This window comes from Pleurodeles waltl, chromosome 6, assembly GCF_031143425.1.
Source record: "Pleurodeles waltl isolate 20211129_DDA chromosome 6, aPleWal1.hap1.20221129, whole genome shotgun sequence".
In the NCBI taxonomy this organism is placed as follows: domain Eukaryota; kingdom Metazoa; phylum Chordata; class Amphibia; order Caudata; family Salamandridae; genus Pleurodeles; species Pleurodeles waltl.
Genome location: NC_090445.1, coordinates 1,428,232,747 through 1,428,250,508, shown reverse-complemented (window position 1 = coordinate 1,428,250,508; position 17,762 = coordinate 1,428,232,747). Strand labels below are relative to the sequence as shown.

General features: G+C 46.0%; 1 protein-coding gene across 7 annotated transcripts in view; it reads left to right on the top strand.

The window, feature by feature from the left end:
* The first annotated feature begins 2,881 nt into the window (after positions 1-2,881).
* Positions 2,882-17,762, top strand: part of KCNMA1 (potassium calcium-activated channel subfamily M alpha 1) — a 1,226,483-nt gene continuing 1,211,602 nt past the window's right edge. For all 7 annotated transcript variants that reach the window (XM_069240804.1, XM_069240805.1, XM_069240803.1 and 4 more), the window contains exon 1: positions 2,882-4,912. In XM_069240804.1, the coding sequence (XP_069096905.1) occupies positions 4,604-4,912 (309 nt within the window). In that variant the 5' untranslated portion in view covers positions 2,882-4,603. The remainder of the gene's footprint in view (positions 4,913-17,762) is intronic.

The window sequence follows — 17,762 nt, the reverse complement described above, 5'->3', positions numbered from 1 at the left end:
AAGGAGCACTTCTGTGATAAATTATTAGCCTGAATCTCAGGGCCCCACCTTTGACTTCCGAGTATGGTAGAGGTGTCGAAAAAATGGCAGATGATGCAACCTGTATTATTGACGTGATAATTTCTGACGCACTGTTTGTCTTAGTCACGCGTTATCACTCAACAATTTTGCACCAGAAAAAAGAAAGCATGGAGGATGTAACTGAAAATTTGCTAGAAAGGGTTTTCTGGCTTCATATTCGAAGATGCCAGTGCATCACCATTTGCTCACACTGTGAACTCCCACTTCGGTCGCGTGCAGGAAGAGAGCTGCAGGAAGAGAGCTGGCGTACTGGCTTCATTTCCAAAAGTATCCTTGATCTGCCCTTGAAGGTAATTAAAGTTAGGACCGACTAGTAAAATAAAGAAGAGTGCCATTTTTCAACCCTTGGCAGGCCATGCTTTTTGTTGCAAACGGTTATCTTTATACACTTCAACGCTCTATGTGTGATAAGCAGGGTGGTACTGTGACAGAATATAGGCCCGGCAACCAAAATAATAGTGGCTACCAGTACCGAATCAGATAGCCAAAAAAAGTCCCACATTTGCAACTCGGGCCCTTTTCGTAAAGACATGCTGTATGATTGTTTTGAAAGATATGTCAGACTGCATGAATTTGTACGTGTTTCAGACGATCTTTTTGGCAATATCAGAAAATTCAACAGTATAACCCGCCCAAAAGACCATAAAACAGGCCCACAAATGGCCAAAAAATGGCCACACACTGACCTGAAAGACCAGTCCTACTGGCACTCATTGATTGCCTCATAGGCCGGTCTGATCCTGGTGATGACACTTAGATAGAAACCCTACATGGCATTTATTTTAGAATATGGCTCAGGTGTATAGTCAAACGTTAAGTTCTGAGCACGTGTAAAAAATGTTGCTGGCAATGACGCCTAAAACGCGAGCACGCGCATAGAGACATGCACACATGGCTCTGTTCAGCTCTCGCGCCGCGATTTTGACACTCGACCCCTTCCTCACACAGACACCCAAAAGTGGAGTCATTTCGCCCAAATAGTGTGCAATGTGACTTCACACCTCCTTTCATAACAGAACGGGATCACCTTAAGTATAGACAGCCTGTCATGTCAATAACATAACATTACATAGCTTTGCATAAAATAGCATGGCAGAGAGTAACAAAACATGGATTTGGGAGCCAGATTCTCCAAATTATTGGTAGCACCCAGTTCATATGAGCAGTTCCAAGGTGATGAGAGGTGACAGGGGTGCCCTGCAGGATACATTTAATCACAAGCAAGATGGTCCATGGAAAAGACGCTGGGATGAAATAACTCACCCTAACTCAAGAACAATAAATACTCGATTTATTTTTTAAATTTTATGTAGCTCCATCCAGTCAGCGCTGAACGCCCAAGCTTGGAATCCTTTGAATCAGGAAAACAGGCACCTCATCCTCGTAAAAATAGGCGCGGGAAATATTAGTGTAGGCAATGCGCACCAATGTCTCTTCATCAAAACAAGGGTTTCATCTTGCTCACATTCTTTACAGCCGTAGGTTGGGTAAAAACTTAGCAATGTGTCAAATATAACATTATGTGTACATGTACAGTGTACGTTGTATATTTTCATTATAAAAACACATGCGGGGGACTGATAGTTTTAATATCACGTTTGTTTTTATTGGTGCCCCGAAGAGAACTCCTGACAATCTGCGCGCTATAAAAAAATAAACTGGGAATTATTTAAAATGGAAACAATGTGAAAGGTTCTGGCGCAACCCTGAGGCACATATCAGAAATTATTGGTGGGAACCGAGCCCCATAAACTCTTATAAGATGGCTCCTATAAATCGAGCACTGCCTAAAGTTGAATCATACAAGGCAAAAATTGAAGTGATGCAATATGAGCTTCGACAACAGAAGCTAAAGAAGCTGTTGCAGGGTGTGCGTAATGCCAATGTCAATAACATAATATCTCAGATATACATAAGTGTATAACAATTGAAAGCACCACCAAACGACTTTTGACCCTGCTGGTCGGCCATTACACATTTAATTTAGAAATAAACAACACTACAAGGTGCCAAAACGCTAATAAAATGATCAAAGGTCAAAGGATTCAGACTTTTAAACTCCCACCAGTAAAACTGGTTTCATTACAGAGTACGAAATTCGGTCTCCAGATCGAAAGGTGACACTGCAGCAAGGCAGGAAAATCATGCCAGTTTCACCCCATCCTCCAACTCTCTTCCCTTCACACCTCATACCTAGACCGGTCTCCACACACATCCTACCTGCAGCTCTCTGCTGACACGTAAACACGCGCACACACACGCACACATATACATACATACACACACCTTCCCTCCCACACTCACGTGTCCTCCAGCTACACACACCACTGCCAGTTATTTGCTGCGTGCTCAGCTGCCCATCTCTGTATGTGGCAGCATAATTCAACCTCGAGATGCAGCTGTGGTGTCCAGCAGCTCCGGCCTAGCCCGCATCTCTGTATTCCAGTCACTGAGATCTGGTGCACGCACATGAGTGAGTGGAGAGACATGGCATCATCAGCCGGGGATGGGAGGCTGCCGAGGGGGAGACAGATGCACACTCGGCCACGGACACTGCGTCATGACATTCAGGAATAAGGGAGGAAATGCAAGGGGAAAGGCTCGGGTGGGCAATTAGGACCCCCCGTCACACCGCGCAGTGCTGGGCGTGCATGCCAACCACTGAGAGCGGAGCAGCCGGGATTACAGGCGGCGGGAGGGAGGGGGAGGAAGAGGACTGCCCCTGCCCCCTCCGCCAGCGCTAGCAGCAGGGCAGCTCCAGTCGCTCCCCCGGCCCCGCCTCACCGCGCCGCTCCAACCTGTACATCTCTTGGCGGCTCTTCCCGGCTGGGAGTGTGTCTGCGCCTCCGGGTCCGCATCCTCGCAGAAACGGGAGGAGGAAGACGCTGCGGCCACCCCAGCCCACAACGAGAGACCCGGGGAGGGAACCCCAGCCACACGCAGAGGAGGGCGAGAAGCAGCCGATTGCACGTACGCTGGGTCTGACAGCTGCGCCCCTGACCGCTCCGGCACACAGCACCCCAGACCCAGGGGAGCGAGGTACCACACCCGGGACCGCTGGCAGGCACCCGGGAGGGGCAGCACGGGCTCCTCGGCACCGTTATGTGCAGCGAGGGAATCCACCGTGGCTCCGCTGCTGCAAAATAAAGAGAAACGGCGAGGGCTGAGCGGCTGAAGGGAAGAGGAGACCCCGCTATATCCCACGGCAAATTCACCCCCCAGAGGGGACCTGGACAAGTGGCGGCCGGCACGGACAAGGTTCTGCTGAGGCTGCCGAGAGAGGGTGCTGCTGAGGCTCACAAGGCAGAGACTGCTGCTGACAGGAAAGGCTGCACCTTAGATTGACATGGCAGGGTGCTGCTGACACTGACGGGGGTTGACGGGGTTGCTGCTGAGGCTGATAGCGAAGGGGCTGCTGACACTGCTATGGTCATGCTGTTGTTGAAGCTCACACGAGAAGGGTGCTCTTGAGACTGGCGCTGGAAGGGTGCGTATGAGGCTGACAGGTGGACTGCTGATGAGGCTGTCTAGGTCAGGGTGTCGCTCCAAGTGTGAAGCAGAGTGTGAGGTAGGGGCTATCTTAGACTGCACGAGGCTGACTCAAACAGAGTGCTTCCTGAGGATTACGTGGGGTAAATCCTGAAGGTTGGCACGGAAGACATCCTGCTAGTGGGTGGCACAGGCAGGTCCCTGCTGGAGTGTGGCATAGGCAGACTAGTCTTTCAGAGTGACACGGGTATATTCCTCTTGGGGTGTGGTAGAGGCAGAGTCCAGCTTAACAAGCAGCAGTAGGGTCATTCTCCGGACTGGCCCACGCAGAGGGCTGATGAACCTGGCACAGGACGACTGTGGCTGGAGGGTGGGATTGCTAGAACGGTGCAGAAGACTGGCATAGTCTGTGCCTTGCTGGAGCCTGGAAGCGGCAGGACGCTGGAGGCTGGAATTGGGTGATTATTGGCATAGGCTGGCACAGGGCAGTGGAAAGGGCTGGTACACGCTGTAGGATAGAATACGCCCTGATATAGGCACCGATAAGGTGCTTTGAGTGGTGGGCTCGCCCCAGGACCAGCGTGAGCATGGGTACATAGTGCCAACTGGGATAACCAGGCAGGAGTGGGAAGAGTCATAGGAGAAGAGAAAAGGAGCCCCAGCCCCCTCCCGCCTGTCACTTCCACCCAGGCGCTTGAAATAGACACAGTGTTTAAATGGGGAACGGAGGGAATTCCTGCCTGTGCGGCCGGGGCGCGCATTCTTCAATGAGGCAGCGGGGATTAGGGGGCCGTTAGCTTTTTATTGTACGCTTGCGTGGCCGTGAGGCAATCTGCAGGGGGCAGGTGAGGGCTGCGGGTGGGTGGACAGCTTTCACAAAGAATAAGCAAGAACACCAAAACAGGTGAGGCTGTGAGTTTCAGTATAGAGTGGAGGGGTTGACCAGTTCCCCCCGGAAGAGCACCATGGCGGATGCAAGTGCCTGGGTGAGCAGCAGGCACCAGGGGCTCTGGGCAGCTCCCTGCCACCGGGCATGCTAGCCATGGCACAGGGCCACGGATCGATAGGGGTTGGCAGCGCCCTGGCCATGAGTAACAACAACAACATAAACAACAACAACCTGAGCCCGGACCCGTCCTCCCTCCTCGTGCCCAACAAGATGGATGCCTTGATCATCCCGGTGAACGTGGAGGTGCCCTGTGACAGCCAGGGCCAGCGCATGTGGTGGGCCTTCCTCGCCTCGTCCATGGTCACCTTCTTCGGGGGGCTCTTCATCATCCTGGTCTGGAGGACACTCAAGTACATGTGGACCGTCTGCTGCCACTGCGGAGTCAAAAACAAGGTAAGCCACCTCCCCCAGACCGGGGCAGCGTGTGTGCATGGGATGCTACAGTGCCCACGGGACCCGCCATCTATATATATGAACGCCTGTCACCACATCTCAATTCTTCTAACCCCGGGATAAGCTGCCTAGTGGGGGGCCTTGGAGTTTCTGCTGTGGTGGGGTGTGCTGCTGAGCTTACTGCAAGCCTAGTGTGTGTGTGGTACTTGATGGAACTTCTTCCCAGCTGTGGAAAAAACCGGGGGCCTTGGGTGGGGAGGTGCACCCCCATGCAAAATCGAGATACCTAGATAGCATAGCTGAGCAGAACTGCAGCTGCTTGGAAAAGTTGATGCGACGACTGCTGAGATGGGTGCTGGGGAGAGACCTACCTGCGCTGTGCTTGTTTATTTACTTTAGCGTTTACCTCAGTCACAAGAGACGGCAACCGCGTTGGGACAGAAAGCCTTCCGCACGCTTCTGGTTTTGCGCGCATCTTAGCTCAGCTGAACATTGAATGCTGCTTCAACTCGGTGCCTGCAGTGCTAGCGTTCTCCGTTTTTGGTTTAATTTTAGATAAAGCACAATTTCCCCTGCTTTTAGATCTAAGGTATGCCATGCTCTCCCTCGCTAATAGGAATTGGTTTTCACGGCCGTGTTAAGCCGCCTTCCCTCAGTGGAAACTATTGCCTTACAACGGTCACGCTTCCCAGCCCTGTCAAGCCGTCTAATGTCTTCACTTCAAACTGGGGGAGGAGGGATAGTGGAGGGGGCGCATCCCTGCAATGGCCAGGCGTGCGCTTCCCCGAACACCACCGTGAGGTGACAAATGCATTGGTGAATGGGAAGGTGATAGCCCTTCCGAAACCGCTAATGCGGTTTTTGACAGGCAATTACGTTCTAAAATAGCCAGGCAGCTGTGTGTGCGAGGCTGGCGCTTCTCCCCTTTTATTTCCAAATTGTTTGGATTGCAAATGGCATAACATCTGCTTCTGCTATTCCTGGCAACCAGGCATCGCCCTCATCCTTTGCAGTCCACACCCCCTTTCTCAGTACAACACACACCTTTTAGATATGGTTGCTAGGTTGCCCTGACGTGCGTGCAGCTGTCCTTTCTTCCATAGGTTCCCCAGCGCCGTGACAAGCTCTCAGAAGCCCACTTTGATTGGTAAATACACGCAGAAATACAGCCATGTAACTAGGTTACATCTGCCGCTCGTGATGGACCAAATGCCATGTTGATCGCTGGCAGAACCGAAGCAAGTTCCGGTGTTTTCTTGCCTGGCGGCGAGCCGGTGCCCCCAGCCTATGCCAAAGACATCATTTGGCACCGCCACTTGTAGGGAACAGATTAATATATATACAGTTCAATAAATGTACGCTAGCATGGCGGTCAGAAATATAATCCAGCCGACCTTGCAGGGTGATATACACTTTTTAATTCAGCGACGCTTAGATTAATAATTGATAACTGAGCAGTAAATCCCCACAATAAATCCTGTTTGTCAGCCTTAGGCAGTGCCCCCGGCCCCCCTGTTCTTTCCTTTGGCGCAGCGTGTTGCGGGCATTTCCTTTGGCAGACACGGCATCAGTGCATCATGTGTTTTCAGAAAGTGCGTATTCAAAGACGGATTTTCCTCAGAGCACGGCCGAGCAGATGGGGGAAGGGGAGTGGGCTGGAGGAGGGTCAACAACATTCATTCACCTTCAAAGAAGAGCTGTTAGCATCACAAGTGGGGGGTGTAAAGTTTTCATTGCACGAGTAACCACACGCATAGATCCCTATTATTGGCACACAGATAGTTCGCAGGGTTTTTAGAGATTCCCGCTTTCTGCATCCTTAACAGTCTGATTCGTTGTCGCCCACAATGAATCAATATTTCCCCCCTACCTGCTCGTTGGCCCCCGAAAACTGAACATATCTCGAGAGTTAACTTCAAAACGGGATTCCTTCAGACCTTTAAATTGGGTGAATGTTTATAACCTTTTATTTTTTTAAAGAAATTACAAGGGATAAGAAAGTCCCAATTTTAACATGAAACGCCACGCGCAGAATAAGCTGCAAGCAGCACATGGTAATTATAGTATTTGTGGAAATTACAGGTAGTAGGCAAGAGAAAAGCTTTGCAACTTGTAGACAGCACTTAGTGCAGGCGTACACAGCTTACCTTATGCAGTGGTGTAAATCCTGCATGAGCCTTGCGTTAGCTTGGACTTCAACTTCACCACCTCCAATTGTGTTTCATGGTTTCATAAGGGGTTCTTGATCAATTCAATGTTGGACACTGGCCTTGCTGTGCTGCCTCGTGGGTTTACTGCAGCTTCAGATGGGTTCGGCCTCACCTGAAACTGGCATGGCAATCACGCCTTACTCATCCCTTGCCTCTGGCTTCTACACCAGCCAGAGTGACTTGACTTACCAGTGTATGTTGTCTCTGTAAGAATAAAGAAACCTTGTTCAACTTGAACAGCAAGGTGTGCATCACTAGGAGCCTGTGCTGATTTTCTCACCTGGATCTGGTGTGGCTGCCCTCTCCTGGAGCCTGCACCTGGCACACCTGGAGCCAGTGCACCTTTATTTCCCAGCAGTAGAGCAGCTTGCCTCATCTACATGCACAGTGAGCAGCCTCGTTAAGATTCTGCATGCCTGGCCACAGATTTGTCTAAGGCAGGTGGCCTTAGCTGGGGTCAATACAAGTTGCATCTATGTAGCAAGTGAAGTTGGCTACAGATGGACACAGTGACATATGAGAGATAATGGTCCTCAGTTTGAAGAACAAATGACTAGTGGTCACCAGAGGTGGATATGTCGAATGAATATATAGGAGACAACCTAAAAAGCAGGAGAGGTATCTTGCATTTGTCTAAGTAAATAACCTTTATGATGACAAACTGTATTGCAGGGTAGTGGGAAGAGCAGTTGAGAGATTAGGGTTGGGCATGTCAATTTACCGATTAGGTGTCGGCCTGAGCAGTATCCCCAGGTGGGCCTATATCAAGTGATTACTGAGTTTGGGAAGACCGTGTGCAGAAACACACCTAGTAAAATAGCATCTGAATCTCGGCAAGGGCCACGGCCAGAGGTACAGCCTGGCACCCAACCACCACAAATTTCACTAGGGGAGCCTGGGATGCTTCCCCCCAGGCAGCCCAGAGCCAGCCCTGCTCCGTGATACCCTTCATACCCTAACACGTGCCCCCCTTTTCCATTTACTTTCTTTTCAGAGCAGTGGTAAATCAGCTCAGAAAATCCTTATACTCAGGATGAACCATGCTAAAAAGGGTCCTATATTCTGGAGGCATATGGTTATTCCTCACTGAAGGACTCAAACTCATAATTGAACAGTGCTGGTGAAAAGTTTTCAACCAAAATCTATGCCTTGGTAATTTTTGCATCTCTGCAAAGTCTAGCTTGTAATTGGACCCAAATACTCAAACCCAGTGAGGATGTCTGGATAATTGTAGTAAATATGAGGCAGAATTTACATGTAATGAGTATATTTTAAGATTATGTGCATGTGTGTTGATCATTTGGAAACTTCAACTGTATTTTACTGCCATTGAGTGAAAAATCTAGCCCTTGCTAGGATTTACACTTAAACAACAGAGCAATACTATGCTTTTTTGTTTAAAGTGAAAAAGGTGCTGTTGAATCAAAAGGTAAAGAGTTGTGCGCAGTTCGAACCCCATTGAGATGTAGATAGATCAGACACAATTGAGAAGAGATCTACTAATCTATTGACATTTCTTAATCAGAAAGGTAAGCAGCACAGAGGCAAGTACCTAATTTTTTATTTTGAAAGATTGATGTGAGATATGAATAAAGTCTTGTAAAAACTCAGGAATGTACTATATTAGGAGCGAGCGTGTTCCTGCAGATGTTATTCTTATTGCAAGAGAACTAGAAGTAATATAAAGTGGGGCACATTCGGAGATCTACCAGCCCATCGTCTGGTCTCGGAAATAAACTCTGAAAATTCATGAGATAAAACATGTTTGTCCCCATCCATGAGATAAAACATGTTTGCCCTCATCCATGAGATAAAACATGTTTGCCTCCGTCCACCTATGCCCTTTATTCAACTGTCTTGCTTACATTTCTATAGATCACTCATTTAAATTAGTGATGACAGATGGACTTCGCACATCCCAACATAGCAAAACATATTAGAAAGTACAAATTCCACTTGTTATTAACCTACAGGTAGTCTTTCTTCTATGTCAATTTAAAATATGACCCATAAACGTGCTTACACCAATCTGCAAAACCTACTTTTAATCGCAAAAGAAAATACTGTAAGAACCCTTCTTGCAGTCGGTGGGATTTCAGCACTTGACAACGGACAGCAGTAATACTTTCTCTCGGTTTGCACATTCTCAATGGGATCATCGTAGCACTTTCATGCTGCACTGCATGACCTGAAGCGGGCGTTAACATTACAAGAAGCCCAGACTACTGCTTTCTGTGCTGTGACTTTTATACCTGGGTGAGGTATGTACTACGTGCAAAGGACCCTTTGACTGTATGTCCATTGTTACTCTTTCCCTTGTCTTTCAAGTTGTAGGGACCACCTAGCAATAGGAAAGTTGAGAAGGAACGTGCCCTCTTACTGGGCACTGCTTCGGAGATGGAAAGTGGGGTGCAGACAAGGCATAAGTGGTGTGAAGGGTCAGTCAGATACACCACAACAGAATCTTTACAATCCTAGTGAAAATTACTGTCCATTAAGGCTAACTGCTTCCTATAAAAAAATCCGTTATTTGAGCATCTTAACATTGATTGACAGTACATGTTAGAAATAATGGTGGTCGTCTGATGTTTGTAGCACAAGCATTAAACATATAGGGGGTCATTCTGACCCCGGCGGGTGGCGGGAGCCACCCGCCTGGAGGGAACCGCCGAATGACCGGCGGCCATTCTGACTTTCCCACTGGGCCGGCGGGCGACCGCCAGAAGGCCGCCCGCCGGCCCAGCGGGAAACCCCCCTCAACAATGAAGCCGGCTCCGAATGGAGCCGGCGGAGTTGTAGGGGTGCGACAGGTGCAGTGGCACCCGTCGGAATTTTCAGTGTCTGCAAAGCAGACACTGAAAATCATGCTGGGACCCTGTTAGGGGGCCCCTGCACTGCCCATGCCAGTGGCATGGGCAGTGCAGGGGCCCCCAGGGGCCCCACGACACCCGTTCCCGCCATCCTATTCCTGGCGGTAAAAACCACCAGGAACAGGATGGCGGGAAGGGGGTCGGAATCCCCATGGCGGCGCTGCAAGCAGCGCCGCCATGGAGGATTCCCTGGGCCAGGGGTAAACCGGCGGGAAACCGCTGGGTGCCCTTTTCTGACCGCGGCTTTACCGCCACGGTCAGAATGGCCCAGGAAGCACCGCCAGACTGTTGCCGGTGCTTCCGCGGTCCCCGACCCTGGCGGTCATGGACCGCCAGGGTCGGAATGACCCCCATAGTCTTGATTTCATATATGGTTTACACCTGTATTGCTAGCTAATTGGCTGGATTGGCTGTCACCTCATGGACATCAAATGGGCAGTGTTAGCTTGTGGAGTTTCAGCACCATGGATAGCAGGTGTTTTGCAGCCTGAAATACTTCAACATTGTATAGTATTGTATTTTGTTTGCATTTATATAGTGTTTGACGCTGATGGTTGTGCGCATGGGGCACCTGAAAGGAACTACTTGGAAATGGGTTCTGGGGACGAATGAATATTAATTGATCTCTTTCAGATTTATAGATGCCATGTATAACCTAATTTTTCTCTAAATTATGTTGCTAGTTTTTTTTTATATATCTTGTATCGTTTTGTAGTTATTATCTGCTTTATCATCTGCATTTTGGTGATTGTAATTAAATAGACCTACTGTGATATTTATTAGGGACATTTCTCTGTTTTTTACTGCATAATTTACAGTTGCGAAAGAAAAATGAGAGCAGTGAAAGGGCACATATATCATCTTGGTGTACCTATTACCTACCATTGTGGAGACTCTGAATGGCATTGCTCTTCTAGAGTAGTCAGTTAAGGCCCTTAAGTTGCAAGGGTAAGAGGTCACTATTTGGAAAAACAAGCATTAGCAAAGCTAACACTTCTGCTTTTTCAATGCTTGTTTTTTTCATGGTTTTTGCACAACTTTTTTTTACTTAGGGAGCTGCCAAGGCCGCCGAAAAATTGTCTAAAAGCAGACATATTTTGGTCACATAGAGCACACATTTCTGCAAAGAGAACTACGCTTTGTGCAGAGGTGTTCCTTGTGAAATAGCAGAATAGCATCACTCGCATGGAAGTTAACCAATGGCTGAAGCAAACTGCCTCACTGCCCCATGCTGTAGTAGGCAAAAGAAAAGTGTGAATGACAATACCACAGACAAAAGTATTAAGAGGGCTGGCTGAAAATCCCTAAACTAAGTACTGATTAGCTTAGTAAGAGAGATGCATGCATTACTTTATGTATAGCCAGAGCTGAACAACAAAGCAGATAAGGGTTCAGTATTATAAGCATCCAACAAACCTGAGACGTTTCCTTTCTCTTGTTGCCTTTGCCAGATGGATTTTCAATACAAATTACATAAAAATGAAATAGATATATACACATTCATGTTTTTAGGTATGCATGCCAAATAATGACTTTATTGCATCTTGTGGGACTCTTTACATCATTCGGAACACTATAAGTTGCAACTTAGTAAGCATGATGTCCTTTTTCAAGGCGAGTGTTTGGACTCTCATCTCAAACAGACAACAAAGCCTTTAATCAGTTTTGATTGAAAACCGATATATATATATATATATATATATATATATATATATATATATATATATATTTTTTTTTTTTAACAGCTATATTAAGCAAAAAATAGATACAAGCCGACTACCTAGTTTAATAGAATAGAGTAGAAAAAAACAGTACAGTGTGTCATACAGTCATGCATGAGTTGAAATACAAAGCTGGAAAACATAATAAAAATATAACGGTACAGAAAATGACAGATTTGTTCCCTGGGTGTATATTAGAAGGTTATACTCTAAGTGAAGAATAAGCATAGAATACATTTGACTGACCAACTGAAACATCTGGTGCCTAGTATCCTAGTGTAAAACTACCTTAATTGGTACAATTGTTGTAATGTGTGTAATACGCTTATATGAGTATTATAAAGGGCTCGCTTTTCGAGATACAGGCCAGAAAGGGAGAAATATAGGCCATCATAAATATTTTGGGGAAGGATTTAAACTTCTAGATCAACAGTAAGGTGCAGAAGAGTGGTGCATATGATGTAAATGTAAACGCTGTATTAGCCACAAATAATATTTAATATGTAACATTCTTTCAGTGGCAAATTACAATATCAGATTGCGCATTGTTGCTGTAAGTTCTCCTTCTAGGCCTATCATGCCCATGTTCGGTGCCACTATTGTTGGATTGCTGACCTTCAGCTTACAAAGCACCCGTGGAAGATTTATCAGACTTTCACGCAACGCAGCAAGACATCGTGCTGCTCTGAGCTGTGTGAAAGGCAGGCGGAAGGAAGGCAACATATATAGCATTCATCTCCTTGATCTGGCGCACAACATGCTGCCTAGAGCCAATGCAGACATCCTTGCACCGTGGTGCAAGGGTCCCTGCGCTGCAGGCAGGGTAGTTTTTGTGCAAGAAGGGGCATCTTCCTGCACAAAATAAGGACTCCCCATATTTTCCTGTTTCTGAGTGTGCTACAGAATGTAGCACACTTAGAAAGAGGAACCAGCAAGGAGAAATAAATATATTTTTCCTCGTTGTGCCTCCACTGCATAACATTTTTACACACTTAAGGGTTTACCAGTATTGGTAGATATGTGAATGTGTCAAAATCCATGTGTGGACACTTGGGAACACACACGCTCCAACCATGGAACTCCTTCCCAGGGCAGAGTAACTCAAGGCAGCGAATTGCTCTGCCTTCCCTAACTCTAGGTTTACCACACAAAGCAGGGCCACACCAGGTGGCCTTGCTTTGGTTGGTAAATCTGGCGTAGACATTGATTTGCCCTTGTGACTCCTGCATAACACAAGAGCAAAGCGATCCCTTAATAAATCTGGCTCGCAGTATTTGAACTTGAACCACAACAAATTCCAGACCTTTCTTGCTATACTAAAAACAGGAATAACCTTTCTTAATCAGTCTTTAAAGACACAAACGCACAACTGAACATAAAATTGTGGCCTGCATGCGCTTTACTAAATCGAGCATACCTTAGAATGTCACACAAAGTAGAGGACGTGTTCTTGTACATCTTCTGTTCTCTACAGCCTTGTTACTATTCTGCAAAGGAACTAACAGAAGATAAAGATGTATCAAAAAAGCAAATTTATTGACCTTATAGCCTGAAGCTTCGTACGGTCCTTCCAAAGAAATCTGACTTACACCAAAGTTTTTGCCATTCTTCAAAGTTATAAACAAGTGACAACAACGCAGAAAGTGAATTTAACAGCTGACTGATATTCTTAGCTATGTAGACTGTACAACTAAATAATGTGTAAAATAATCTGAACACTTTTGTCACTCTGAAGTGCCAGGCTGTCTTTTCTGCCACGGCTCCGGCAGCTGCTTGCGCCCACAACATGATTGTCAAGTGCCTCTGTAGTGTTGACATTTTATCAGGCATGTAGTTCAGTTTGAGTGGGAATGAAGTAACTCAACATTTTATGTGGTTTTCTCATGAACTAGAACTAGACAATTCTGAGTCCGATTTGTCTGCTGATTAGAGGTGAATGCTGCCTTTGTGTGTCTTATCTTATTTAATTAAAGTTCTGCATTTTTAAGACACCTGGAGGCAAAACCTCCCTGTTATATCATTAAAAATCTATACGAATATCCCGATTCTCACTTAGACAGGCGCCAGCTTTTGATTCAATAAGTAAAAAACACGATTCTATTGTACTCTAATTGCATAAGTGCATAGTGCTTCATACTCGCAAAGATACTCTGAAATGCATGAGCTGAAGGGGAGCACCCTACCCCTATGTTATATTTGGTTGGACGTGTGTGGAATTGCAGTGGGGCCCATGTGGAAGTTGTTTGGTGCCGTGGGTAGTGAACACAGTGTGTTTTATTCTATTGTCGGACATCTGCCTTCCATTTCAGTCAGAACCAAAGAACACGTTGGTTCCAGCTCTAAAATTATTCCAGCCAAGCTTAGCTGTGGGTTAACAACTACTATGGAAGTACGTCCAGCAGTTTAATGTCTTGTCTCAATAGTTGCCAGTCTAGATCTACCACGAATAACTCCATTGTTTTGTAACTTTTTATGGGTGTGAATATAATAATTTGGCTGGATGCCTGACCTTTGATTTTTGGGTTGTAAAACGACTAAGTACTTTAGCCCTCGATCTACTCCATGCATTCTGTTAGACTGGAATGCCTCATGTGAGCCCTTATGCACCGGACCCATGTCATAGGTTCAAGGTATTCGCCTGCATAAGATAAGTGGAAATTACATAATCAGTGGTTACATTGAAAATATGGCATTGATCTGATCTTCTTGGACCTAAGTTTGACACTTGTGAATTAGGTCCCAGAAAAGGACTCGTTTTTTCATACCCACCAGTAGATATTGGCATAAATAGAACACTTTCTTCACCAAAATCCTTAACATTCCTCTGGCATGTAATCAAGGCAATGTCAGGATGAATTCAACTACATTCCCTTGGTTAGGTGCCTGTCGGATACATAAAAAGTGATGACGGACAGTTGACAGCAGTTTGATGCCTATATTTGATTACCAGATGCAGCACCACTAATCTCAGATACTGAAAGCTTCCTCCTGCTAGTAAATTGCAAGCGTTAGACAAGTGTGGGAATATGTGGTCGACCAAAAAGCATTTAATATGCAGTGTGTGCTGTCAGTAATTGTTTTCCATCACTGGTAAGATGTTTTTAAATTACAGCGAGGATATCAGTGAGACAAGGATGAAGAAGGCATGCAGAGGTCCATTCCCATGTGGACCTTTTTCTCAAATCAGGTCCTATTCTTACCCCATACGAGGGTTCTGTCTGTAGTCTCTACCTTAAAAGTAGCCTTCCTCCATAGGGTTATGCATTAGAGCCCATGAGTGAGCGCAATATCACAAGCTATAGGAAGAAGATGATGTCGGCGAGACAGTGAGAAGGATATTGGAGGAGAACACACCCACCTGTTAAATATTAATGAACATATTGTTAGAGTGAGAGGGTTTGGAACAGTAGCAGGCAAGAAGGTGAGACAACTATGTTTCAGTCCATCACACACGGAGCCCTAGTATCCTTCTGCAGGCTTCTGCTGATTGATCAATCCCTTTGTTTACGTCTGACTAGTGTATAAGAAACACACGGTAATCATTCCACTAACCCCTATAAACAAAGGTGTTTTTGCAAGAACAATACATAGCTTTTGTGCAACATATTTAAATCCTGGGGCTAACGTCAGTCCCTGCTGTTTCCCTGGCAGATGGCAGAGGAGGACTAAATAATTCATCTTGTGTTTACTGCAAGAAAAAGAAACCGAAACAGTTCATTAAAGTGATGTAGGCCGCTCTCCGACAGGTCAACGGAAGTACCCACGTGCTGCCCGCCACGGCCTTCCCAGCTCAGATGGAAATCGCAGCCTTTGGCCTCTGGTTCTTTTCTCCTGACATGGAGACATATTTTGAGCCTAAGCTGTATAAGTCCTGTTTGACCTCTTTGAACCTTTAAAGCACTGTTTAACTGAAAACAATTGATGATCTTAACAGTGGACTACAGTACTGTATTACAGTTTCTGCTGTTAGGAAACCTGTTTTTAGGTATTGCTGCTATCAAGATACAAGTGCACTGCGTTTTTATCTGAAACCTGGTCTAAATATTCTCCTTCCTGTGCTGTGAGCTTGAGTTCTGGCAGGTTCATTTCCTTCACCTGTCACCTGGGCAGCCGATTCCATGATTATCTGAGACGTAGTATGCACGTATGCAAATATGACACGTATAAAAGGCCGTTTATGGCAGTTGTGGGGGGAAGGTAGGGGAGGGGCCATTATTCACGAGGGTAAGAGTCTCAAGTGGGTCATGATGCCCCTCCTCTATCTCAATAATGCATGTATGTATGTGTGCTAATCTGTGTGTGTCTGTTTTCCCCTTCCATATTGGCGTCACAACATGCCATAGAGTTTAAAACAGGAGAAATACAACAAGCCAACGGGTACAGCGTGTTATGAAGTACACTGTGAGCTAGAGTGCTTATGGGAACTGGTGACACTGGGCCATATGTATTATTGCTACATTTTGCAAATTCCTAATTGCGACTTGCCATTAGGAACTCGCAAAATGCTATGTACGATAGTGTCTTAGGCACTGTTTGCGATTCCCAAATGGGTCATAAAGGACCTGCCTCATCAATGTTCATGGGGCACGTCGCAATTTGAGACCCATTGGGAATGGCCTGCACTCGGTGGGATGGTAGCCTGCTGGGATCAGCAGACCACCATGTCTGTGATTGCTTTTTAAATAAGGCATTTTTAAACAAAATGTAGCCAGTTTTCCTTAAAGGAAAATGGGATGCATTTAAAAATTAAAAGTGTCCTTTTAATTTTTTAGGAGTGAGAGGTGGTCCATGGGACCATTGCCTGCTCTTAAAAAATGTTGGTGCCCACAGTCACAAAGGGTAAGGTGTCCCTTGGGGACCCTTTCCCTTTTGCGCATGGGTTAACACCTCTTTCAGAGAGTCAGTAAAAGATTAATGTTTTGCAACCACATTCCAGTTGCAAAACATTCATACGTGCCCCTGCGACTAGCTATTAGAAAAGGATGACTTTAACACATCCCTTCCTAATACTGACTCGCAAACCCTATTTTGCGATTCGCTAATTGGTTACCGAATCACAAAATTGGTTTAGTGCACGTCAAAAGGCTTTCTAACAGTCGCAAATGGTCCAATTTGCGTTTTGCGACCTCTAAAAACTTTTGTAGATGAGGCTTTTATTGAAGAGTGTTACAGGATAGTGTGGCAATGAGGCACAGTGCCAAATTATGAAAATGACTGTAAAAATTCTGCGCATTGGATCAAAATTCAGGACAAAAATTCAGAAAAGAATGGAAATTTTAAGGACACATCTGAGAAGGTCACACAATAATAAAATAGCCGGCTGACACATGTCCAAGTCAAAATAGGTTAATGTTCCAATAGCAGTACTGAGCAAACATTCATGTGTAGACACCAAGCAGAATATGACAGCCTACATTTGGGGCAGTTCACAATTCTACTCCCGAACAGCATTTTTAATGGAAGGATTGATGAAATCCCAGACAAAAGGTGCTGAGGGAAGCCCAGCATTTTCATTAGGCAGCAGCCAAAAGGTGCCTCCGAGCAAAGGAAATGAATAACCTCAAAAGGCCAAAAAAGTGTCTAACAGCATCACGTGTGAATGTAACAGTTCAAAAGTGGGCAAGACAGACATTAACTTCCCATACAGTATAGTATAGCTCAGCCACATTTTGCCCCATTGGACCATCCTAGTTTTATCACCCAAAACCAGTAGCGGCCGATGACCCTTAACGGTGGTGATCATCGAGCTGCAATCCAGTAGCAGGCACTGTAAAAAAAACACAATGCCTTCAGGCTCAAATTCCAAAGCTCTTAATCATTGCTCGTTATTATAACAGGCTGTGACTGAGAGCTATGGAATTAAAGCTGAAGGCAATGTGAGTTTCTCACAGAACCTGTCAGTGGGCCAAATAAAGAGAACAATGTACTTACCCACTCACCTCCTTCTGCTCCTGGTCCAGTCAGCGCAATGGTACTTCCTGAAGCCTAAGGCAGTTCCCCTCTCCAAATCCCGAAGTTGATTTCATGCTGCAGATGAGCAGCATGAGAG